Here is a 25,695-nt window from a genome sequence, read left to right on the forward strand (position 1 = left end):
TCTCAGAGTGCAAAAGACAACAAAATTACAGTTTAAATCAAAACAATGCACCTTTATTGAGTGCCCACAACACGATAATGCGATAGAGGAGAAAGAGAGAGAGAGAGAGAGTGAGAGAAAGAATAGAGAGAGAGAAAGAGAGGGGAATAGCTACCAACAGAAGAGACTAAGTCCTCGTGGTCATCAGCCAATAGATCTGTCTTCTTCCGTGGGGAGGTCTCGAGTTTTGGCTAATCTAGGGAGTATTTTTATAGTCTTTTCCAAAGCTACAGGCAGCTGGCCAAAAGGAGGGGAGATCGATATGAGGTTCATACAGAACAGACCAGTCCAGCAGCAAGCACAATCAGTCCACTGTGACTTGCCCACTGTTTCTGCTCAGGTTCCGATGGGAATGCATGCCAGTTTTTTGATCCAGTGAACACAAATGCAGGCAATACTTGGTAGACATCCCACCTCAGCCAGGCCCGAACTCCTGTGTTGGGGTTTTAGGGTTTTCAGTCTCTGTCCTTGACGACGGTCATGAGGCAGATGAGGGATCTTTGGACCATCTCTTACACTCCCTGGCAGATGTTTACTCTTAAAATTCTCCACTGAATGCAATTCAACAATGTCCCTGAATGTTTAATCTGCCTGCTGAAGTTTTTGACAATACATCCTGCATCTTCCGTATATCCAGAATAAGCTGATATATTTTATTTTTCCCAAAGTAGACAACCTAAACTACTGTTTGATACCCTCTTTGTAAAAATATCTTTGTGCTGGTTCTGGTTGGGGTAGAGTTCACTTTCTTCCCAGTATCTGGTATGGGGCTGTGTTTTGGATTTGTGCTGAACACAGGGTTGATAATATGGAGATGTTTTAGTTATTGCTGAGCAGGGCTTACACAGTCAAGGCCTTTTATGCTTTTTGTACTGCCATGCTGGCAAGGAAGTTGGGGGTGCATGGGAGGTTGGGAGGAGACACAGTCAAGACAGGTGACCCTAACAGACCAAAGGGATATTCCAGACCATATGACATTGTGCTCATTATATAGAGAGAAGAAGGAGTAAGGAGGGGGGACATTTGCAATGATGGCATTTGTCTTCCTGAGTAACCGTTATGCGTGATGGGGCCCTGCTCTCCTGGAGATGGCTGAACACCTGCCTGACCATGGGAAGCAGTGAATGGATTCTTTGCTTTATTTTGCTTGTGTGCATGGCTTTTGCTTTGACTAATAAACTGTCTTTATCTCAACCCACGAGTTTTCTGATTTTCATCCTTCCAATTCTCTCCTCGATCCTGCTGGTGGCAGAGTGAGTGAGTAGCTGCAAGGGTCTTGGTTTCCAGCTGGGATGAAACAATGGCAATCTTACATGCTTCTTTTTAGATCTGTTAGAGTACGAAAACATATAATCACGGGGGGTGATTATGCCAGTGCTTTATTGAGAGCTCTCAGAGCCAGGGGTCTTGAGACCCAAATCTTGACTCCGCCAGAAGTTGAGAATAGACAAGGTTTTATACTTTCTTATTACATAAGTATACATGTTAATTATTAAATCCCATTGTTCCATTGATTTTACCCAAGCATGAATTTGTAACAATCGATTCTCATGATTCTGGTATAAGATAATAATCATATTTGATTATCAAACAATTGACAGTCATGTCATCTATCAAATGATGATCAGGTACAGTTTCACTCAACCTAAGTAAAGAACAGCTAATTTTTATTTCCAAGGCCTATGTATTCCACTAAGAATCATACTTAACCCCCTGCCCCCCCTGATTTGTTTCCTAGGCAAAGTTATACTTGATTTGGTTAAAACAATAGCATGAGCATAACATCCTGGCTGCAGTAAAACAGGTGTTTGCTCCCCAGCCTCGCTACCTTAGAAACAATTTTAACCCTATAATATCACATCTAAACATCATTGTTTTTAGCCTGGCATTGAGGACTGGTTCATTCTTGCTGATTTTTATTTAAATCTTAGTTTCTGTGCTTTATAGAGATCATCTAACTTGAACATAGTATTCCAGCTATGACATGTTAGGTATCCACAAAGATCTCTCCAGCAATTTCCTGTTAATACAGCTTTGAATGAAATTCTTACTTTGTTGAAAGCCTATGGTTTTGTTGATTCATTTGGGTCGTAGTCTACTGCTAGAATTACTAGATTTTTTTTTCTGTCATTCTGAACAATATAGTCATTTATTGCATCTTTTATGTTTGTCATCTGTTTTCCTATACTGACTGTACTATTTGCGTTTCTTTTCATTTAATTGACTTTGTACACATCTATGTTGGTTTTGCACAGCCTGGTTTTTGGGGCGTGGAGGTGGCTTTTATGAGAAGCTGCTAGAACCTTCCATCATGTCCGGTATAGCCAATCCCAGATGGATCTAAAGACGGACATGCCACTGGCCAAGCCTGGGGCAATTAGAGATGATGGGAATGCCTCTGTGATGACATATTTAAGACTGAAATCAAAACAACATCACAGGGTTTTTGCTTCTAGTCAGAGAAGAGGAGGAGGTGAGAACATATGAAGGAAAACAACATGGCAACACCAGAGTCAGTGAAGAATGAGGGGGAGGAGGTGCTCCAGGCACCAGAGCCAAGATTCCTCTGCAGGCAGTGGTGATGACCATGGTGAAGCAGGTTGTCCCCCTGCAGCCCATGGAGGTCCACGGGGAATGCAGAGATCCACTCGCAGTTCATCGGGGAGGTGCCCACATCATAGAGGGTGGATGTCTGGAGGAGGCTGTGATCTAGTGGGAGACCTGGTGGAGAGAGGGAGGCCCTTTTTCTAGGCTGGAGCAACCTGTCCTTGGAGGACTGCACCCCGTGGAAGAGTGACCTATGACACAGTAGTTTTGGGACAACTGTTTGCCCATGGGAGGTACTCACATTGCAGTAGTTTTGGGAGGACTGCTGCTTGTGAGATTGGGACCACGCTGGAGAAGTTCACAGAGATCTGTCTCCCATGGGAGGGACTCCACGGACTAGCAGGGGAAGGACTCCTTTCCCTTAGAAGTGGAAAAAGATCTCAGGTGATGAACTGACCAAAACCCCCATGCCCTGTCTCCCTGAGTTGTCAGTGGGATGGTGGGAGGGGCTGGGGGAAAAAAAACAAAGATGTTTTTGAGGGCTTGTGTTGCTTCTCATTATTCTCCTCTAACTTTGTTAGCAATAAATTCACTTTGAACCACTAAGCTGAGCCTTTTTTGCTGTTGGAGTGTTTTCTCCCAGTCCTTATCTCAATTCATGAAGCCTTCATTAATTTTTTTCTCTGCTCTGCCCAGCTGTGGTAGGGGAGAGTGAGTGAGCAGCTTTAGTAGGTGCCTGATGTTTGGCCAGTGTCAAATCATGACATCTCCAGCTTGGAATCATCTTGTCAGTATTTAAGCTGTCTTGACATTGCAACTCATTTCAGTGTCATCCTGAAAATGTGTTGTACTCCTTTACTGTTTGCAGTAAGGATTATTAGAACTGCAGAACAGAACTGGAGATGCATTTCAATAGGACACAAAGCTTTTCTAGGGCATCTTTCTCATTACTGTGAAGCTTTACCAAAACTAAGATCTTTCACTTGCTGCTTCCCTTGTATATGTGGAACAGTTTTGATGTGTTCATTTTTCCTTCATTTGCCTGTTATCTTTTTACCAGATTCTTACAGTGTTACCTTGTTGTTACATGAGGTAACATGAGACAGACAAACGACACGAACTCACCATTGATCATGAGACAAACAACCTGTTTTATTGTTCAGAACTTCCTTTTATGGGGACTTTGAATTTCCTGGGTTTAGACAGCTGATTGGTCTGGGTCTTAACACCGCGCAGCTCCTTAACCAGTGATATATCTGCACTTAGGATCGAATGGGGTTGGCTGAGGTCCCTGCTTGGGTTTGAATGCAACCTATCCCCGCCTTATCTGGGGACTTGTTTTTACTTCTGGGCTGGTCGAGTTTTGGGGGTCTGATATGGCCATATTTATTCGGCAGCTGTATGCCAGCTACAACTGTAACAATTCCCCCTTTTTGTTTTATTAAAAAATGCAAATTGTTCTTTGTCTTCCTTTGTAGGCACCTTGCAGTTAGGATGACAAAGACAACATGATGACACAGATAATTAATTTAGTTTGAAGACTTCCCACTCAACTCGACAAGCCTAGTCTCGCTCAGTCAGTGATGTATCTCATGTATCATTTGAGTTGTGACATTCACATTCAGGAGCTGTTAAAGGGGATTACCAGAAATATAAGATTTTAAGATGGCATGCCGCAGACATTACTGAGAAGTTACAATTTTACAACTTGACGCTACAAATAATAAACAATTTAACTCAAAACCATTTCAATTAAAACACACACATCTATCTGCCACTGGTGTCTCCCAAATGTTGTTTTGGGGTTCAAGTAGGGTGATGGGTAAATTGTCTTACCACTGACAAACTTCTGCTTCCGACAAGCTGTCGGCTTGCTAGGCTATGTTGTGAATTGATTGAAAAATATGAGAAGAACATGAGACCACCCAAGACTTTTGAGGGGGGTCCACATCCACCCCACACTTCTCCCCTTTTCTTTGTTTTAACAACTATAACAGGAATAAAACATGGACCTTTGAACAAAATTAATAAGGTGAAACTTATAACTGCCTATATGCTTTACCATCACCCAGGGTCTGCCATCATTGAGGGGCCTCCTTTTCACAATGACTTGAAAGGACTCTTCCTGACGAGTCCTCAATGTTTATCTCAAAGGAAAGGGGTTCAGCTTCTGCAAAGCCAAATCAGCTAGTCAGTGACTTGCTTTCATCTTTAGCACAGAAACACCTGGGTTTGATACTTTTCCTGCCAGTCAAGACCATAGCCTGGCCAGGGCTAAGACCTAGACTAGGTGGAGCTTCCCTATCATATCTTTAAAAGAAATCTTTTAGTAATAACTCATAGAACAGGTGGCTTTGTCATTTATCCTTAGCTAAATAATCAGTGATATTATATAGAACTTATAAATAACTATAACTATGTACATATATATACAACATCTTTTGAAAGTACTATTTACCTTTTTGTTACAAACAAACCAATTCAAAACTATCAAAGGAAACATCGCCTTGTCTCAGGTTTTACAGGTTATATTGTGGCATACGATTAAAACTGGCACGTCCTTGTGTTAGCAATGTCCTTAAAATATTTGATTTTTGACGTCTTTTGAATAAAGTTACAAGTAAATTCTTATTCTAAGAGTCTCATAGATGATGTAAGGTGTATATGTGGAGTTTTTGGGTTTCTCTTGTGAAGGCTTCTTCTCTTGGTTGTGATTTTAGCTAATTATTTGATGGGTAGATACAATGTTGATAACATCATTCAGTTGTATTTGTAGAATTGCTTTGTGAAATCACAATACTAAAGACGGTAAAATTAATTGGGTTGTTTGTTTCTATAAATATATTTTGCAGTACTACAGAACACCTTCGCCAATTCCTGTTTCCCAAAATTAGTGTAGTGGTTTGAGTGTCTCCCAGAATCATCTACTCCTTTTCCTGCTGTGAGATAGGATTAGGAAAAAGCAAAGCAGGCTCAAACTTAAAAGGTATAAAGATAGATTTATTAACAAACACTAAAAGAAAAGAATATAAATCAAAATGAAACCTTCAAAACAGTTCCCCTCCCCCCACAACTGTTCACTTTCCCACTGACAACAAAAAGAGACAAAACCTGTGATTTTGAGTCAGTTTCACCACTTTAAAATAGTCTTTCATCAATTCTTAGGGAGAGGAGCCTCTCTTAGAACTCCCATGGGGATATTGCCACAAGAAACAATTCTCTGGTGGCTCCCATGTCACAAATCTGCAGCTGCCTGGGGTATTCCTCACCAACCTTGTTGCCCTCCTCTGGAGGGGATCAAGCATCTCAACGCCCTTCATAAAATGAGGGGCCCATAACTGGACACAATACGCAAGGTGCGGCCTCACCAATGCTGAGAACAAGGGAAGAAGGATGTCCCTGCTCCTGCTGGACACACTATTCTTAATACTGGCCAGGATGCTGTTGGCCTTCTTGGCCACCTGGGCACACGCTGGCTCATATTCACCCAGCTGTTGACCAGCACCTCAAGGTGCTTTTCTCCTGGGCCACTTTCCAGCCACTCTGTCCCCAGCCTGTAGAGCTGCATGGGGTTTTTGTGACCCAAGTGCAGGACTTGGCATGTGGTTTTGTTGAACTTCATGCCATTGGGCCCTGTAGCTGTGTCTTTGTCGGAGTGCAGCTACAGCCCTACTAGATCCCAGTCAGCTTCTCCAGTGGAGAAACTTCTTGAGAAAAATTCAGGCAGCATTCAAGCTCACACATCCACACACATTACAGGCTAGCTCAGCAGAGAAGGCTCCCAGCCCCAGATCAGTTTCTAGCAGGGGTTTATTCCATGTGCCGAAGGTGATTTCCAGAGGCCAAAGAGAGGGATCATGTGAATTTTCTCAGTTATATAGTGTCTCAGGTTCATGGGCGGTACGGGGGGGCAGGGCAGGGGGCAAGTGACCATAGGGAAGACAGAAATTGGATACCAGGCCCCATAGCCAATGGGGAAACAGGGAAAGGGGATACCATGAAGAAGTTATGGACTTGCGAAACCCAGGAAACAGATTGTGCAATGTTTGCAAGGAGCCATGGGGGAGAAGCCTTTGTTACACCTGGGAAGGGTATATATCTTCGCTTTTCCAGGGCAAGGCAGTTGGAAATTCCTTTAAGGGCACAAGGGACTCCGCAGGGCCACTCAGTTTAGGAAGGATGTTGAGATGCTTGAACGCGTCCAGAGGAGGTCAACAAGGTTGGTGAGGGGCTTGGAACACAAGCCCTATGAGGAACAACTGAGGGAGATGGGGTTGTTTAGCCTGGAAAAGAATCAGAGGTGACCTTATCACTCTCTACAACCCCCTGAAAGGTGTTTGTAGTCAGGTGGGAGTTGGTCTCTTTCTCCAGGCAGCAACTAACAGATTGAGAGGACATGGTCTTAAGCTGTGTCAAGGGAAATATAGTCTGGATATTAGGAAAAGGTTTTTTACAAAAAGGATAATAAAGTATTGGAATGGTTTACCTGGGGAGGTGGTGGATTCATCATCTCTGGATGTGTTTAAGAAGACTAGATGTGGCACTTGGTGCCATGGTTTAGTTGAGGTTAGGGTTGGGTTGGACTTGATTATCCTGGAGGTCTCTTCCAAGCTAATGATTCTGATTCTGATTCTGATTCTGCAAAACCATGAAGTCCCTCCCATTTAGCAGCTTTCCTGTTAGCTGCACTCATGGGCCATATCAGCTTATTTAGGGTACAGTTTAAGGATGACTCTTCCAGTATAAAATGAAGGTTCTCTTCATTTGTCTCCAAAATCATCTTCATCTCAAGAAACAGAGGTCTTCTTTTCCCTGGGGGCAGAAGGTGTCTCTATCTCTTTCTTCCTCAGTTCAAAATTCTCCATTGTATCACAGCTATATCAGTCCACGGCTATGACTAGAACATTGTATCCCCCTCCACTAGGGTGACTTTATGATGCTTGTATTCCCAATCCTCTGTTCTGTTCTGTTTGTGCTGTATATTGAATTCTGTGCCTTTAAGACTGGTTCTGAAATTGAAGGGGGAGAAAAGATGAAGCGCGGAGTTTGTTTTGAAAACGGCATTCACTGCTCTGCATTCGTTCTCCTGGACTGTGTTCATCTGAAGTACAGACCAGCAATGGGACAGAGATCTTTTTTGCTTTTAGTTAGTTTAGCTAGCTGAGGCAGAGAAGCTTCCTGGACTTTTTTTTTTTTCTCTTTTTCTTGGGACTGGTTAAACCTGCTCTGGACTGAAAAACCCACAGGAGCACCGAGAGCTCGCACCTGTGGCCCATCAGGGCCTGGACCTCCAGAGGAACTGATAAGAGACTGAGCGAGCTGAGCTACTGATGGCAAGGACTTTCTGAATTTGCCATCTCATTTCAAAACAACAAAAGGTTTTATTGTTTCATATTAATAATTCTTTATGGTTATGGGCACTTTGTTTCTTAAATAGTTTTTTCCACTTTTCTCCAAGGAAGTTCTTTCCTGGATCAGTTGTGGGAGGGGCCATTTGGATTTTCTTCCCAGAGGGACCCCATTCAGAGGTTTCCTCCCAAATTTGCCCTAAACCAGGACAACCCCTTAAAAGCATTCTATAAGCTACAGGGGTATTTTAGTCCATTCTCCATGGCCTCATAAGAGAAGTCCAGCTCAAACTAGGCAACTCCTCAATCTTCCTCCAACTTAGAATCTTTTACTCTCTCTTCACTGACTTTAGTCTCATGCTGTGTCTCTCCAGTTCTTAATCACTTTGTCTTTCCTCCCACTCAGAGAAGGGTTACTGCTTTATAAGTTTCATCTGTGCAAGGAAAGAAGTAACATCTCCCAGGTCTGCAGAGGGCATGATGGTTCTTCCCCAGGAAGTGGCTGAAGATGGTAGGGTCAGGCCATGCCCAAACTCCAGCTACAGGTCCAATCTACATGGCTGGGCCCCCTCCCTTCTGCTGGATGACTTGGTTGCAGCAGCCAGTGCCATGCTGGGGGCGGAGGGTCCTGGCTCCTGACAGGGGCTGCCCGGCCTGGCTAGGCCTCCTGGACCACAATGAGGGGGCAACATAGTGGCAATATCATAGCAGCCACTCCCGGGGGCCCAGCAGACACCTCCCTGGGCCCTGTAGCAGCAGGATGTTTAACAACCACTCGAGTTCAATCCAGCTGAGATGGGGCCCTCTCTCTTCCCTTCCCCCTTCCTGGTGGCCCCAGGCAGGGCTGCCCAGCCCGGCTAGCTTACCTCTCTCAAATCCCAGAAGAAAGAGGGCTCTTGCAGGTATTTCTCTGATTTTTAGCCCTGTGTGTTCGCAGAGGCATGTCATCTTTCTAATGGCTTTTATTAGCTGTCAATTTTCATGCCTAGTCACTAATTGGTCTTGCTATAACTTCCTCTGAAGAATTACTTTTTTTGCTAAACCACCACAAGGGGTCTACAAGGTGGTATTGTAAAAAGGGGCAAGTTCTGGCCTGGACAGCATGGTACAGAGCCTTTAGCAAGTCAATTAGCCGTGCATTGTTAATTTCCTTTAGTAGTGCTTGATCTAATCTCTGTGATATCAGCAACAGGCAGAGTCAGTCACAACATTTAAAGGAATGTGGAGAATGTGTTGGAAAGCTATAGCTACAGCCCATAGCCCTACTAACTGAGGTGATCCATTCTCATAACCCTCCAATGTTTGCCACTCATCTTCCTCTTTCCATGTTACAGTGGCCTTTGCCATTTTTCCAGAACCATCAGTAAACACTAACACCTTTTAGGGGTGTTTGGCTATTCAGAGATTTTAGAGACGGTGCAGTTTCTCCACTAAACTTCAGCAATTTATGGTTTGGTAAATGGTAAGTGATTTGTTTTGAGAAATTTTTCAAGGCACTTTACAAGTCTGTGTAGTTAGTAAAAGACCATTTGAATTCCTCTTGTGTTACAGGTAGAAGAACTTTTGAAGGATCTTTAGCATTCAATTGTAAACACTTGTGATGACATTTGATATTTAATTGTGCAATCAATTCAAAGATGGTGGGTGCCGTCTTTTTTGGTTGATAAGGTAAAAACATCCACTCTAGTATGTGCTAAGGATCAGGCCAGTGAGTATCCCACTGCCCAATAATACCAGTAGGGTGAAAATTAACAGTGAGAATAAAAAGTGATACACACCTTTGGGCATATCTGGTTGTAGTGGTTTGAAAGCAAAACCAGTGAGACACTGCAAGTCAGAAATACAATTTAATAGGAAGAGAAAAAAAAAAGTAAAATAAAATAAATGTAATAATACAAAAGACCGCTGACAGAGTCAGAATACAACCCGACACCCTCTTGGTCAGGGTGTTGGAAACAGTCCAAAAGTAAGCCCTCCTGGAGTGGCAGATGTGTTCCTGTTGGAAGTAGAGATGGTCCCGTAGAGAAAAGAGTCCAAAGATGGGTCCAGTCTTCCTTTGGGAGTCCCATGGGGAACATTGGATGTCTGGTGACACTTGTGGCTCCTTTTTACCTAGGTGGAAATGGTTTGACTCCTCCTCCTTGGGTAGAGCATCTTACAATGGGATGATATAATATGTCATTGGTGAGCTTTAGTGGCCCATTAACAGAAGATATCCCCATGGAGGTAGTGGAAGACTGAATAGAGATAAGAAAAAAATGCCCCACCCGGTTTTAACAGCTGGCTTGTTATCAGAGAAGGCAGTTACCCCCTCCCTTCTGGAGTTACAACAGATAAAGAAAAAAACACCTCCTCAACTGGGTTTCAACAGATGGAACAGAATAAACTTTTTTTTTTGTTACAAAACCCACAACACCAGTGGACTTGTCTGTTATGGATTGCTCTACTGTATCGAGAGCAGATTTTGCCTTTCGGGTTAATTTTCTGGGGGAAGTAAATTGAGGATCATTTTTTAGAAGGTTAAAAAAGGGTATTGATTGTGAGTTGGTTAATCTTAGATAGGGTTTAATCCAGTTGAGGGTGTGTAGTTTCTCCTTTTTGAGGGACCACTTTGGTACCCTCTGACTAATAATTTTTGTAGGATGCAGATTAACAATGAGAATAAACACTGTAAAACATTAAAACTCTTGTGTATCTTTACGATTTGGGACGGCTCAAATAAGGATACGTAGAACTCCAGGTCTTCGGAGGATGTTATAGCAAAAGTTTATTGAAAGACAGACTTTTATACGGTGTTTTGGTACAATCAATATGATTGGTCATTTAGAGCAACACCTCTCAACCGTTTCTTACAAGTAAACAGCAAGTTAGAAAAACATCAGCTGCTAACGGTTTTCTACCTTAACGATTTTCCACCTTAGTGGTTTTTCACCTTCCAAGGATTATTTTGATTCCTCCTTACGATTTCACAGAACAGTGTGACAGAGTTCTGTACTTGTCTTTCTCACAGTCCCAAGCTACTGCCTGAAGCCTAAAAATCTATGTTCTGACCACTGTCAGTTCCCACACCTGTGCATATATATATAGAAGTTTTTGTGTATATAATTTTTTAGGTTTTTGTTTCAAGTTTGAGTACCTGTGGGTTGGAGTATACATGTTTGCAGATTTCATTAGGGCTCATAGTTTTAGGTTAACATGTCCTGGGATGGTGTCTAATAGGAGTGGGGATGGAGCTGGTGATGGTGCTGGCAGGGTTGTGAGGGCTTCATCTCCAAGGTTGGTAGCAGGGCGGAGACTTGGGTTCACTCTGTGAAGGGTCTCGTGTATCCATCAGCGATGTGGCTCCTTGGGGCTGCTCAAGCCTTGGCTGTAGATGTGATGAGGCTGCAGCAACTGTGGGAGAGGGGCCCAGAGTGGTAGCGGGAGCAAGGCTCAGCATCGCTGTACTGGTGTTTCCTGGTTCTGGTGCATTTTCGGGTGTCATGTGGGCTCAACATCTGGCCATCTGTAGTGCAGCCCCCAAGTTGCAGTGGCAAGTCAGCATGAATAATGGAGGCGGGACTGTAGGTGCAGCTTCGCAGCCAAGCAAATCAGCTCTGGGCAGGGGCAGTCCAAGGGCTTCCGTGGCATGGAGAAGCGTGCCCGGTGCTGGCAGTGGGGGTAGCCCCGGGGACCGTTTGACACTGTGGCATAGTCCTGGGGTGTTCAATCGTTATGGCAGCACAGTGTGACCCAACTTGGGACAACAACCTCAGGCAGTCGGAGGGTGACTCAGCCTAGCACAGCAGCTTGGAGTGGGTGCCGTGTGGTCTGGAACGGCACAGCTCTGCACGGCCACGGCCCCACAGCTTGCGTGCAGGGCTCTGCTAGCCCCTGCCGCTCCACCACTTCCATGTGGGGCTTCACCAGCCCCCGCCGCTTGGCTTCGCACTGGGGCAGTGCTTGCTGATGGCGCTGCTGCCCTGCCACGCGCTTGGTTGCCCCCCCAGCTCTGCTGCCCTCTGGGGCTGCACCATGCGGCTGGGTTGCACAATACAGCATGCCACTGTCCGCCGAGTGCAGGGGGGAAATGGGCCACTGAATAACCGATGTGCCAGATATAAATTCTAGGTCTACTGTCCACGTGGGCACGCATCTCTGGGTTGGCTAAGCTCTTTCTTCATGAGGCAGGCACATATTCTTCAGGACATCCAATTGGTCAAGCGTCCATCCTCACGTTGTGCTTCCCCTATCTAGGGTTTACATTTTTTGCTGACATTTTCTCAGGGTCTCTTCTTATTTTTGATCCTGTTTTTTTCTCAGTAACCTTGATGAATTCCTGAGAACTCTAACAGCAAAACTGCAGGTGGTTTGATAATATTACTCACAAGCAGTTTGGCTGGTGCATCAGAATGGCCTGTTATACAGAAACATTGCTACAGCCAGGGCTTGGCTTCCTCCCCCTGCACTCCTTCCCACTGGGACCAGGCTACACATATCAGTTTTTATTTGCTTTAGCGAGTTCAAGATAAGCCTCCAGAGTTTTAAAATTTTAACTGCACTTTTGTCACCTTTAGAAGCTGCATCTATTATATATTTCACAGTCTGTGACCAGGTATGTATATCTAAAGCAGTCTCTTTGGTTGGTTCCAACCCACAGTTTTTAGATCATGTTATAAAATCTGACAAAGTCTCTTCTTCATAATCTATATCCCATTCCCGTAGAAAGACAGCCCATACCTTAATTGCTGGATGTTCCTTCACAGAGACGAATCCACCCATATCTTCGCTGGGGTTTTTCATTTTTTTTTATGCTTTCTCTGCTTTCCTGCCTCCTATGCCGTTTTTTGTGTCCCCTGCTCTGTACGCAGAAATGGCTGTGTCCTGACACGGGGCACCATGTGTTAGGTGAGGTCGTTGGTCAGAGACAGAAAAATGACATGAACTCACTGATGATCATGAGACAGACAGCCTGTTTTATTGTTTGGAACTTCCTTTTATAGGGGCTTTGAATTTCCTGGGTTTAGACAGCTGATTGGTCTATGTCTTAACACTGCCCAGCTCCTTGACCAGTGATATATCTGCACTTAGGATTGAATGGGGTTGGCTGAGGTCCCTGCTTGGGTTTGAATCTAACCTATCTCTACCTTGTCTGGGGACTTGTTTTTGCTTCTAGGCTGGTTGAGTTTTGGGGGTCTGATATGGCCATATTTATCCGGCAGCTGCATGCCAGCTACAACCATGACACCTTGTAAAACTATTTAAGTTGTCAGATTAAATCATTATTTTCATAAATAGTTTTGAAACAGAAGTAATTCTTGTTTTCTTAAAGAAAGATAGAATTTTGTTGTTGTTTTATTTTTATTCAAGCATATTGACTTGGTCTAGACTAGATTATGTCACGACGATGATCTGTGCAGCCTATTGGTGGAACTGAGAGATGAAGTAGAAAAGCTAAGTATTAAGGACTCTGAGAAGGAGATTGGTGGAGCTGCACTCTACCATACCTTAGACAAATGGACCCACCATCCTCATCACAAGAAGCAATGCATCCCATACCTTCTCACCACCAGGCAGAAGGAGGACAACTTAAAGAGGGAGGGGAGTAGAAACAGGTATCTGCTCAGGGTGGCAGGCAAATCCACTCCAAATCTACCTCACCTTCCCAGGTGCCCTTATACAATAGGTATGAGGCCCTGGAATCTGAGGATCAGGGATATGAGGAAGTGGATGAAGGTTCATCGGGGTTGGAGGGATTAAGTAGAGCAGGGCAGGAAGGGAGGGCCTGATGTGCCAACCAGACCCAACCCATAGGGAAGTTTATGCTGCCTCCCTGGGGCCTGGTAAGGAATGTGTCATGGTTTGACACTGGCCCAATGTCAGGCACCCACAAGAGTCGCTCACTCACCCTCCCCTACCACAGCTGGGCAGAGGAGGGGAAAAAAATTATTGAACACTTCATGAGTGATATAAGGACTGCGAGAAATATTTCAAGGGCAAAGCAGGCTCAATTTAAATTGCAAAGTGAATTTTCTTACTAATAGAATCAGAGGAGGATAATGAGAAGTAAAATAAGCCCTTAAAACACCTTTTTTCCCCCCAGACCCTCCCTCTTTCCCATCAACAGCACAGGGAGACAAGGCATAAGGGTTTGGTCAGTGCATCACTGAGATTTTCTTCCACTGCTCTGGGAGAGGAGTCCTTCCCCTGTGAGGTCGTGGGGTCCCTCCCATAGGAGACAGTTCTCCATGAACTTCTCCAGCATGGGTCCACTCTCACAAGCAGCAGCCATACCCCAACTGCTGCAACATGAACTTCCTCCACAGGCAAACAGTCCTCCCAAAACTGCCACAACATGGGTCTCTCTTTCCACGGACAAGGACAGGCTGCTCCAGCCTGGAAGCAGAGGCCCCCTGTCTCCACCAGGTCTCCCACTAGATCACAGCCTCCTCCAGGCATCCACCCGCTCTGGCATGGGCACTTCCCCCACAGGCTGTGCGTGGATCTCTGCCTCCCCTGTGGACCCATGGGCTGCCGGGGGACATCCTGCTTCACCATGGTCTTTACCACAGCCTGCAGAGGGATCTTGGCTCTGGTGCCTGGAGCATCTCGTCCTCCTCCTTCTCCACTGACCTTGGTGTTGCCATGTTGTTTTCCCTTACATGTTCTCACCTCCTCCTCTTCTCTGACTAGAAGCAAAAACCTGGTGATGTTGTTTTGATTTCATTCTTAAATATGTGATCACAGAGGCATTACCAACCTCTCTCATTGGCCCAGTTTTGGCCAGCAGCATGTCCATCTTCAGAGCTATCAGCCATTGACTCTGCTGGACATGGTGGAAGCTTCCAGCAGCTTCTCACGAGAGCCATCTTTTTGGCCCCCCTGCTGCCAAAAACCAGGCCATGCCAAACCAATACAGGATGTCACCAAGAAACTTCCCAGTCTGATAAGACCCACTTACTATTACCTGCTCCTGGTTTTCCAGGTGAGTATCAATGAAGTCTCAACAAGAAGGCCATAGAGAATCAAGAGGGACCTCAAGACCTTTTGATGACTGGTCAAGAGATCTGGAGCACAAATTGTGTTCTCTTCTGTCCGGCCAGTTGCAGAAAATGATAGGGCAAGAAACAGGAAGATCTTGCAGATGAATACCTGGCTTCAGGACTGCTGTTACCAGCAGAATTTTGGGGGTTTTGATCGTGGGTCAGTTTGTACAGGACCAAGTCTGCTGGCAACAAACAGGGTCCACCTGTCTCAAAGGGGGAAAAGGATCTTAGCTCAGGAGTTAGAAGGGCTCCTTGAGAGAGCTTTAAACTAGATTTTAAGGGCATGGGGACAGGGCCAGGCTCAATAGAGATAAGGTGTGGGAAGGGGAGAACTTTAGCAACCACCCAAGTAGCAAAAGGAGGTTTAATAGGGAATACCTCATTCAAGCACAAGCAGCCAAAGACATAACCACAAGACAGGACTATGGGGCATCCCTTTGCACCCCCACTGGGATATTACCACACTCACATACCTCTATAAAGTGCCTGTACACCAATGCACACAGGATGGGGAACAAGCAGGAGGAACTAGAGATCTATGTGCAGTCACAGAGCTTTGATCTCATTGCAATTACAGAGACGTGATGGGATAGCTCACAACTGGAATGTTGTTATGAAGGCCTACACGCTGTTCAGGACAGACAGATCAGGAAGGTGCAGTGGTGAAGTTGCCCTCAGCAAGGTTACACTTGGAATGTATGGAGCTCTTTCTTGGGGTGGATAACGAGTGGGTCAAGAGCTTATGGGTTAGGATAAAAGAGCAGACTAGTAAAGGATGACACTGTTGTGGGTGTGTGCTACAGGCTGCCTGATCAGGAGGAAGTGGATGAGGCCTTCTGCAGGCAGCTTGAAGCAGCCTCACAGTTGTCACTGTTAGGGACACGAAAGAACCACACTCAGGTTGAGAGATGAGCAGAGAAAAGAGAAAGTTTATTATGATTTGGGGTTTAAATAGGATTTGGTATTTGATCAAGGATTGGGAGATGAGAGTAACACCTCTCTCACCCCAGTGGTCAATTCAGCAGTCCATCACAGACTGGAATGAAAACAATCTTCTTTGTTTATGGTACATGTATGGGAATCTCCACTAGAAATATGTAAACAATCATCAGAAAGCTAAAGAATCAGGGTGACACACAGTCACAGGTCCTGGTTCTTGTGGGGTACTTTAACTACCCTGACATCTGCTGGAAAAGCAACACAGCAAAGCACAAACATTCCAGGAGGTTCCTGGAAAGCACTGATGACAACTTCCTGTCACAGGTAGTGGAGAATCCCACAAGGAATGGTGTGCTGCTTGACCTTATACTAACAAACAGGGAAGGCCCTATTAGAGATGTGAAGACTGGGGGAAGCCCTGGCTCTAGTGACCATGAGATTGTGGAGTTCAGTATCGGGAGAAGAGGAAGAAGAGCAGTAAGTAAGATTACAACCAAGGACTTCAGGAGAGCTAACTTTAGCCTCTTTAGGGATCTTCTTGGAAGAATCCCATGGGAACAGGCCCTGCAGGGAAGAGAGGTCCAAGAGAATTGATTAATATTCATGAATCACTTCCTCCAGGCTCAAGAACAGTGCATCCCAATGAGCAAGGAATTGGGCAAAGGGGGCAAGAGACCTTAATGGATGAATAAAGAACTCAGGCATAAGCAGGAAGTACACAGGAGGTGGAAACAGGGTCAGGCCGTTTGGAATGAATATGGAAAGGTTGTCAGAGAAGGTACAAATGAGACAAGAAAGGCCAAGGCCCATCTGGAATTAAAACTTACCAAGGATGTCAAGGACAACAAGAAGGGCTTTTTCAATAACAAAAGGAAAACAAAGGATAATGTGGGGCCATTCCTAAATGGAGGGGGACCCTAGTAACAGAGGACACAGAGAAGGCAGAGTTACTGAACGCCTTCTTTACATTGGTCTTCACTGACAAGATCAACTCTCAGGAATCTCTGACCCAGAAGACCGTGGTTAAGGAATGTTGGAAAGAAGATTTTCCCTTTGTCAAGGAGGATTGGGTTAGAGAACATCTAGGTAAACCTGACATGCACAAGTCCATGGGCTCTGACAGGATGCACCCATGAGTACTGAGAGAGGTGTCAGACATCATTGCTAGGCCACTCTCAATCATCTTTGAAAGGCCATGGAGGTCGGGAAAGGTGCCTGAAGACTGGAAGAAAGGAAATGTCACCTAGGCTTTCAAAAAGGTCAAGGAGGACCCAGGGAACTACCGGCCAGTCAGCCTCACCTCAATCTCCAGAAAGCTCATGGAGCATCTCATTCAGAGGCCATCTTTATCCACATATCCACATGAACAACAAGAAGGTGATCAGGAGTAGTCAGCATGGATTCACTAAAGGTAAATCATACTTCAACAGCCTGATTGCCTTCTATGATGAAACAATTACCTGGATGAATGATGGGAGAGCAGTGGATATTGTCTACCTGGACTTCAGCAAAGCTTTCAACACTGTCTCTCACAACATACTCAGGCAAAATCAGGAAATGTGGACTAGATGAGTGGACAGTAAGGTGGATTGAGAAGTGTCTGAATGACAGATCCCAGAGGGTCGTGATCAGTGGCACAGGGTCTAGTTGGAGGCCTGTCACTAGTGGTATCCCCCAGAGTTCCATACTGGACCCAGTATTGTTTAACTTTTCCACCAATGACTTGGACAAAGGGGCAGATGCCTCCTCAGCAAGTTTGCTGATGACACAAAGGTGGGAGGAGTGGCCAGTACTCCAGACAGCTGTGCTGCCCTTTGGAAGGACCTTGACAGGTTGGAGAGATGGGCAGAGAGGAACCATTCAACAAAGGCAAGTCCTGGGTCCTGCACCTGGACAAGAATAACTCCATGTACGAGTATAGGCTGAGGGTGACCTGCTGGAAAGTAGAGCTGGAGAGAAGGACCAGGGGGTCCTGGTGGACAACAAGCTGTCCATGAGCTAGGAATGACCCCTTGTGGCCAAGAAGGCCAATAGTATCCTGGGGTGCATTAGGAAGAGCATTGTCAGCAGATTGAGGGAGGTGATCCTGCCCCTCTACTCACCCCTGGTGAGGCACATCTGGAGTACTGTGTCCAGTTCTGGGCTCCTCAGTTGAACAGAGAGATGGAGTTCCTGGAGCAGGTTCACAGAATCACAGAATCATTAGCTTGGAAGAGACCTCCAGGATAATCAAGTCCAATCCAACCCTAACCTCAACTAAACCATGGCACCAAGTGCCACATCTAGTCTTCTTAAACACATCCAGAGGTGGTGAATCCACCACCTCCCCAGGTAAACCATTCCAATACTTTATTATCCTTTTTGTAAAAAACTTTTTCCTAATATCCAGCCTATATTTCCCTTGACACAGCTTAAGACCATGTCCTCTCAATCTGTTAGTTGCTGCCTGGAGAAAGAGACCAACTCCCACCTGACTACAAACACCTTTCAGGGGGTTGTAGAGAGTGATAAGGTCACCTCTGATTCTTTTCTTTTCCAGGCTAAACAACCCCATCTCCCTCAGTTGTTCCTCATAGGGCTTGTGTTCCAAGCCCCTCACCAACCTTGTTGACCTCCTCTGGATGCGTTCAAGCATCTCAACATCCTTCCTAAACTGAGGGGCCCAGAACTGGACACAATATTCAAGGTGTGGCGTCACCAATGTCTAATACAAGGGAAAAATGACCTCCCCGTCCTGCTGAACACATTATTCCTGATACAGGCCAGGATGCCCTTGGCCTTCTTGGCCACCAGAGCGCACTTCTGGCTCATGTTCAGTCAGTTATTGACCAGAACCCCCATGTCCCTTTCCGCATGAGCACTGTCCAGCCACACTTTCCCCAGCCTATGACGTTGCAGGGGGTTATTGTGGCCAAAGTGCAGGACTCGGCACTTGGACTTATTAAACTTCATCCTATTGGATTCTGCCCATCCATCCAATCGTTCCAGGTCTCTCTGCAGAGCCCTCCTACCTTCTAACAGATTGACACAGGCTCACAGCTTAGTGACATCTGCAAATTTACTAATGAAAGACTTGATACCCTCATCCATGTCATCAATAAAAATATTAAACAAAACTTGCCCCACATCCACAGCCTTCCCTGCATCCACCAGGCAGGTCACCTGGTCATAAAAGGAGACCAGATTGGTCAAACACAACCTACCCCTCCTAAACCCATGCTGTCTGGGTCTGATACCCTGGCTGTCTTGTAAGTGCTGCATAATAGCTCTCAATATAAACTGCTCCGTTATCTTACCTGGCACTCAGGTAAGGCTAACTGGCCTATAATTACCAGGATCCTCCTTTCTACCCTTTTTATGAATGGGAATCACATTGGCCAGTTTCCAATCATCCGGAACCTCATCGTTAAGCCAAGTTTGTTGGTAAATGATGGAGAGCAGCTTTGCAAGCTCATCTGCCAGCTCCCTCATCACCCTGGGATGGATCCCATCTGATCCCATAGATTTATGGACATTCAAGCAGCTCAACACTTCTCTGACTGCCTCCTGAATAATAGGACCATTCTATTCCCTGACACCATCCACCAACCCAGTATGACAATTATCCTGAGGACAAGCCATCTTCCCACTAAAGACTGTAGCAAAGAAGGAATTAAGCACTTCTGCCTTCTCATCTGCAGTTACTAAGTTTCCTCCTGCATCCAATAGATAACAAAGGTTGGTCTCATCCTTCCTTTTGCCATTAACATATTTGTAAAAAGATTTTTTATTATCCTTTACAGAAGTTGCCAAATTAAGTTCGAATTGAGCTTTGGCCTCCGTAATTTTTTCCTACATGCCCTAGCAACCCTCCCTAAATGTTTCCTGAGAGACCTGGCCCTCCTTTCAGAGGTGATACATCCTTTTTTTATTCCTGAGTTCTTTCAAAATCTCGTTACCGATCCAGGCTGGACATTTGCCTTGTTGACTCATCTTTCAGCACACAGGGACAGTCTGTTCCTGTGCCATCAAGATCTCTGTTTTGAAGCACGCCCACCTTTCCTGGACTCCTTTGTTTTTAAAAACTACTTCCCAAGGAACTCTCTGGACAAGCCTCCTGAATAGGTCAGTCTGCTCTCTGAAAGTCCAATATAAAAGTCTTGTTGATACTCCTCCTAACTTCACCAAATATTGAGAACTCTACAATTTCATGATCACTATGCCCCAAGTGGCCTCCTGTGGATGCTGAATGTGAGAAATCAGACAAGAGCACAGTGTCTGTGTGAAACTAAATTTTCTCATACTGGCCTGAGATATTTTGGCCTGAGAAATTGTGAAGAGGAATTCAAACAGTCCTTGGAGAAAGTAAAACAGCCTTTGCTGGTGTTGTTTGTCTCCCTGTTGTTTACTTGCAAGAAATGATTGAGGGGTGTTGTTCCTAACTGTCCAATGATGGTGATGTGTTGGTTTGCTGTCCAATTAACTTTACGGTTTTGAAACTGTCTATAAAAGAGGATTTCAAAGAGTAAAGATTGCTCTCTCTTGCTAACAAGCTGGAGAGTCTTGTGTCATTTCTACCGCCATTGCTAATTAGAGTGACAGCCTCCAACTACCACATCTCTTACCAGCCCATCTCTATTTGTAAACAACAGCTCTAACATAGTCCTACCCCTGGTGGGCTCACTCACCAGCTGCAACAAAAAGTTGTCCTCGATACATTCTAAAAACTTCCTGGACTACCTCCTTTCCACTATATTAAGTTCTCAGAAGATGTCTGGTAGGTTAAAGTCACCTACAAGAACAAAAGCTGGTGCTCCTGAAACATTCTCCAGTGGCTTATAGAATAGGTTGTCCACTTCTTCCTGGTTGGGTGGATGATAATAGACTCCCAGTAGGATGTCAGCCTTATTGGCCTTCCCCTTAATTCTTACCCATAAGCATTCAACTTCATAATCACTAGTTATATCTATGGCATCAAAAGCCTTCCTAATATAAAGGGCCACCCCTCCACCCCTTCTCCCTTTCCTGTCTCTTCTGAACAGCTTGTAGCCACCCAGCGCAGCGTTCCAGCCCTGTGAGTCATCCCACCATGTTTCTGTGATAGCAACTACATCATAGTTCCACTGTTGCACTGTCTTCAAGCTCTTCCTGTTTCAGCAGGGGGTGAGAAAGACAATGAGGGGACTGAAGCATCTCTCTTAAGAGGAAGGACTGAGAGAATTGGGCCTGTTCAGCCTCAAGAAGAGACAACTGAGATATGACCTTATCAATGTCTATCATTATTTGAAGGGAGGGTGTCAGAGGATGCATCCAGGCTCTTCTCAGTGGTGGCAACCAATAGGACAAGAGGCAGTGGGCAGAAACTGATTCACCTGAATACGAGGAAGAACTTCTTTATTGTGTGGGTGACTGAGGACTGGAACAGAGACCAGAGAGGGTATGGACTCACCATCACTGGAGATATTCAAAAACCATCTGGACACAATCCTGTGCCATATGCTCTGGGATGACCCTGCTTGAGCAGGGAGGTTGGATGAGATGAACACACTGTGGTCCTTTCCGACCTTACCCATTCTATGATTCTGTGACTTGGGTTGCTAGTTAAATCTGTATGTTTTAGTTTGGCATTCTTGTTTTTATAACCAGAAAAAAAAGGGTATTTGTACATGGTTTATACAACTACTTATACTGGTAAACAAGCAGTTACTCACATTCTTAAATTTTACTATGCTTCTGCAAATGACTTTTTCTCTTTCTCCTGTGGTCTCTTGGGGGAAAAAATAATTTTAGAAGTTATTAAATAACAAACTTAAGTGATATGTCATTTATGACTGCATATTAAGAGGCTTATCGGTACACACATATTTTACCTAATATGTGTATTTTAACTGTTAGTGAATGGAACTTAGTGTTGCTGGTTAAAATGTTCCTCAGAGCTGTAAAACTGATAGATGTCTTGAACCTATTTTATCCATCAACATATGGAAGAAAAAAGCATTTTTCCTGCTTTTCACTTTCTAATTGATTTCTCAATTTCACATGGCCTAATTGTCTATCTGCACTATTCTGAATAAATTGACTTGAAGCAGTAAAATGGACTGTTATCAGAGACCAATTATTTAGCACAGTAGTATACTTTGTTTTGGGGACAAAGTGAAGGACCTGGCCAGGTTAGTTGATTATCTTCCTTAAAAAATTAGGTATTAAACATGTTATTAATACTATAGTTCTGGTCAATTAAAGTTAATAGTGGTCATAGATAACTTAAGACATAACAGACCTTTGTAATTAAAATCCTAAATAGTTTTTCTAACAACTAGGTATTTCTTAAACTTGTGTATTCTTTGAGCACATTCCTCACTCCTTAAAATTTTCCTTGGTTCTGATAACAGGTAGATTTTTCAAATTTTTATTGTTGGATGTTTATGGTATGGTATATCAATTAAGTAAAAATACTCACTGCATTTTATTCTATCCTAGGTAATTTGCAAGTCAGATGCTCCTACAGGGGATGTTCTGCTTGATGAAGCTCTGAAACACATAAAAGAGACCCAACCTCCTGAAACAGTACAAAATTGGATTGAACTGCTTAGTGGTAAGCCTTGAACATAATGTATTTGCTTTTCCCCTCCCGAATAAAGCTAATTATGTGGCATCACTATTGATTATACTGTTAGATTTTCATAGAGATAGCATGCAAAAAAAGTTCATCACTGTCCTCTAGAGTAGTCTCTTGCTAATTTTAGCCTTTAATCAAATATAAGTTACTTACTTTTGACTTACCTTGGTACAGAAAGGATCTAGATGGAAGGGTCAGAGGACATCTGTGGAAGAGGTCTTCTCCTGACTGAAGTAAATCAGCACTGCACCTTGGAGATATAATGGCCTTTCTCTGTAATTGGAAATGAAGGATAGTGGAAGTTTGGACTATCACAGAATCATAGAATAGCCTGAGTTGGAAGTGATCTACAAAGATCAGAGTCCAACTCCTAACCATACACAGGACAGCCCCAAGAGTCACATGACGTGCCTGAGAATCTTGTGCAAGCATTTCTTGTACTCTGTCAGGCTTGGGGCCATGACCACTTCCTTGAGAAGCCTGTTCCAGTGCCCAACTACCCTCCGGGTAAAGAACCTTTTCCTAATATCCAATCTAAACCTCCCCTGACACTGCTCCAGCTGTTTCCTCAGGGCCTATCACTAGTCCCTCTTATATTGTGGTGCTCGTGCTCAAAACTGCACACACTACTTGAGGTGAGGATGCACCAGTTCAGAGTAGAGAAGGAAAATCACCTCCCTCAAGCAGCTGGTAGTGCTTTGCCTCATGCACCCCAGGATATGGTTGATCCTTATGGCTCCAAGGCACACTGTTCTCATATTCAATTTGCCATCAACCAGGACCCCAAGGTCCCTTTCCTCAGAGCTGCTCTCCAGCCTCTCATTCCCCAGTCTGTCCATATATCCAGAGTTGCCCCATTTCAGGTGCAGAATCTGACACTTGCTTGTTGCTCTGATCTTTTTCAGCCTTCTGATGTTTGCATTTTTGTAGTGGAGTTTCTTACAGATTTTCATGTAAACAAAGTGATGTTAATGTAAACAGTCCTTGTTTATCATTCCTCTCTTGAGGAGGGACAATTGATGGACTTTAGTTTGACCAGTGTGGTTGGAGAGGTGGCAACCTCATTGTCCAATCCCTGGTCATTGTCCAAAATCTATATAAGCCGAAGTAGAGAAATAAACTCCCCTCTTCTTGCTCTGATGACTTTACTGCATGCATGTCGTTCATTTCATGTCCTATAGTGACACTTGCCCTTGTTAAACTTAATACAGTTGGTGATTGCCAAGACCTCTAATTTGTCAAGGTCTCTCTGCAGGGCCTCTCTGCTTTTGAAGGAGTCAACAGCTCCTGCCAATTTAGTGTCATCAGCAAACTTAATATAGCTTCAAGTCCTACATTTAAGTAGTTTATGAAGATGTTGAAGACAGTTGGGCCAAAAATGGTGTCTTGTGGTGTTGCCTGGAAATAGAACAAAACCTTCCCAAACAACATTAAAACGATAATTTAAAAGCAAACGTTTACTTGAAAGCCTTCAGGTACACAATATGGCAAAAAACTGCGCCTGGAATTAGATTAGTACAATTTTATACGATTGGGCAATTAGTATATCTAGAAAATATTGTCCAATTAGAAGAGCAGTTGGTTAGGTAATCTGCCCCCCAGGTTCTGCCCCATTGGATCCCTCCCTCCTGATCCTCTAACTCTACCTTTGTTATGTCTATGATACATGGTGCAAAACAAAGTGTCCTTGCTAAACTAACAAATAAGACTAAACAGAATTTCAGGAATGTATCAGTAAGTTTGTTTGCAGTGGGAAAGAGAGCTGGAAAAGTACTAGAAGTTACTACCATGCATTAACAGTCTACAAAGCTACAAATACATGAAGAATACATAAAAGCTAAAAATCTTCAGACATCATTCCCCCCCTTTAGATACTTGACAAAAATTCCACATTGTTTAGTCTCTACCACTTAGATTTGATGTTAGACCATAAAGATGACCAGAAATCACTGCACCAAATCATACAGCCAGCTATTATGCAGACGCCAACTACAAATATAGCCAGTATGAATAGTTTTATCCAAGTCCAACTTGGTAACCATGACGCAAGTGTATGAAAGATCTGTAAGAGTTACCTGATATAGAATTTGAGTTTGTCTTCAGATTTTAGCCAAATCGTTATTAATCCTTCCTCTCTGATCTACATAAGAACAACACTAGTATTAATGACTGTACACATGCCCCCATGTGAGGCTAGTAGGAAATTGACGGCCATTCTGCTTTGCAAATTTTGATCCTACACCTGAGTCATGGTTACCAACGGTGTGGATAACAGACACAAAAGAACAGTTTAAACCATACCATCAACTGTATCTGTCTCTGTTTTTCCAGTTATTTCAGGAGCAGAAGCCTTTTTAACTCTGGAGTAGTGAATCCAGGGTTCTTTGCCAGTAAGTTTGACTGCAGTGAGGGTAGTCAGCAGGACTCAGAATGGTCCTTTCCACTTAGCTTGGTAGAGGGTCACTGTCCCACCATTTAACATAGATCCAGTCTCCAGGCTGGAACAGATGAGCAGGTGTGTCCAGTCCTACGGGTCTGGATAACATGGCAAATCTCTGGAGCTTCAGCAAAATGGAGCTTAAAGCCATTAAATATTTTTGTTAGTCAGTTTTCCCCCTCATATAGATTTCTCCAGGGATATGCGGAATTTGATATGGCCTGCCATGCAATATCTCATAGGGACATCTGTTGCCCTGCTGCCTTGGTTGTATGCGAAATCTCCATAAGGCTATAAGCAAAGCCTGAACCCATGTCACAAATGTCTCTTGACAAATTTTGCTAATCTGTGTTTTGAGGGTTCAATTCATATGTTCAACTTTACCACTCACCTGAGGTCTGTAGGGTGTATGCAGATCCCAAGCAATTCTCAGAATTCAACTAACCTCTCCCACTACTGTTGCAACAAAGTGCAGCCCTCTATCTGATGACAACCCTAAAGGTACCCCATACCTTGGAATTATATGATTGAGCAAGACTTTTGCCACTTCTTTTACTGTGTTAGTGCGACAGGTGTAAGCTTCAGGTCATCCACGAAAGGTGTCAACCAACATCAGTACATACCTGTATCCTTCATTATGTGGTAACAGCAAAATTCACTTGCCAATAGTCTCCGAGAAGGTCTCTGGCCTTTGTTACCCTTAACACTACTCTTTTGCTTGTATCAGGATTATTTTGATGGCAGATTTCACATTTTCTCACT

At 44.1% G+C, this 25,695-nt stretch overlaps 1 protein-coding gene across 2 annotated transcripts in view; it reads left to right on the forward strand.

Annotated features, from left to right (window-relative positions):
• Positions 1–25,695, forward strand: part of LOC136302510 (Golgi phosphoprotein 3-like) — a 135,063-nt gene that overhangs the window by 76,527 nt on the left and 32,841 nt on the right. For both annotated transcript variants that reach the window (XM_066205983.1, XM_066205984.1), the window contains exon 3: positions 22,358–22,472. In XM_066205983.1, coding sequence (XP_066062080.1) covers positions 22,358–22,472 — 115 coding nt within the window. The remainder of the gene's footprint in view (positions 1–22,357; positions 22,473–25,695) is intronic.

Source organism: Chamaea fasciata, unplaced genomic scaffold (genome assembly GCF_029207755.1).
Source record: "Chamaea fasciata isolate MVZ Bird 193981 ecotype frontalis unplaced genomic scaffold, bChaFas1.0.hap1 SCAF_29, whole genome shotgun sequence".
NCBI classification, from domain to species: domain Eukaryota; kingdom Metazoa; phylum Chordata; class Aves; order Passeriformes; family Sylviidae; genus Chamaea; species Chamaea fasciata.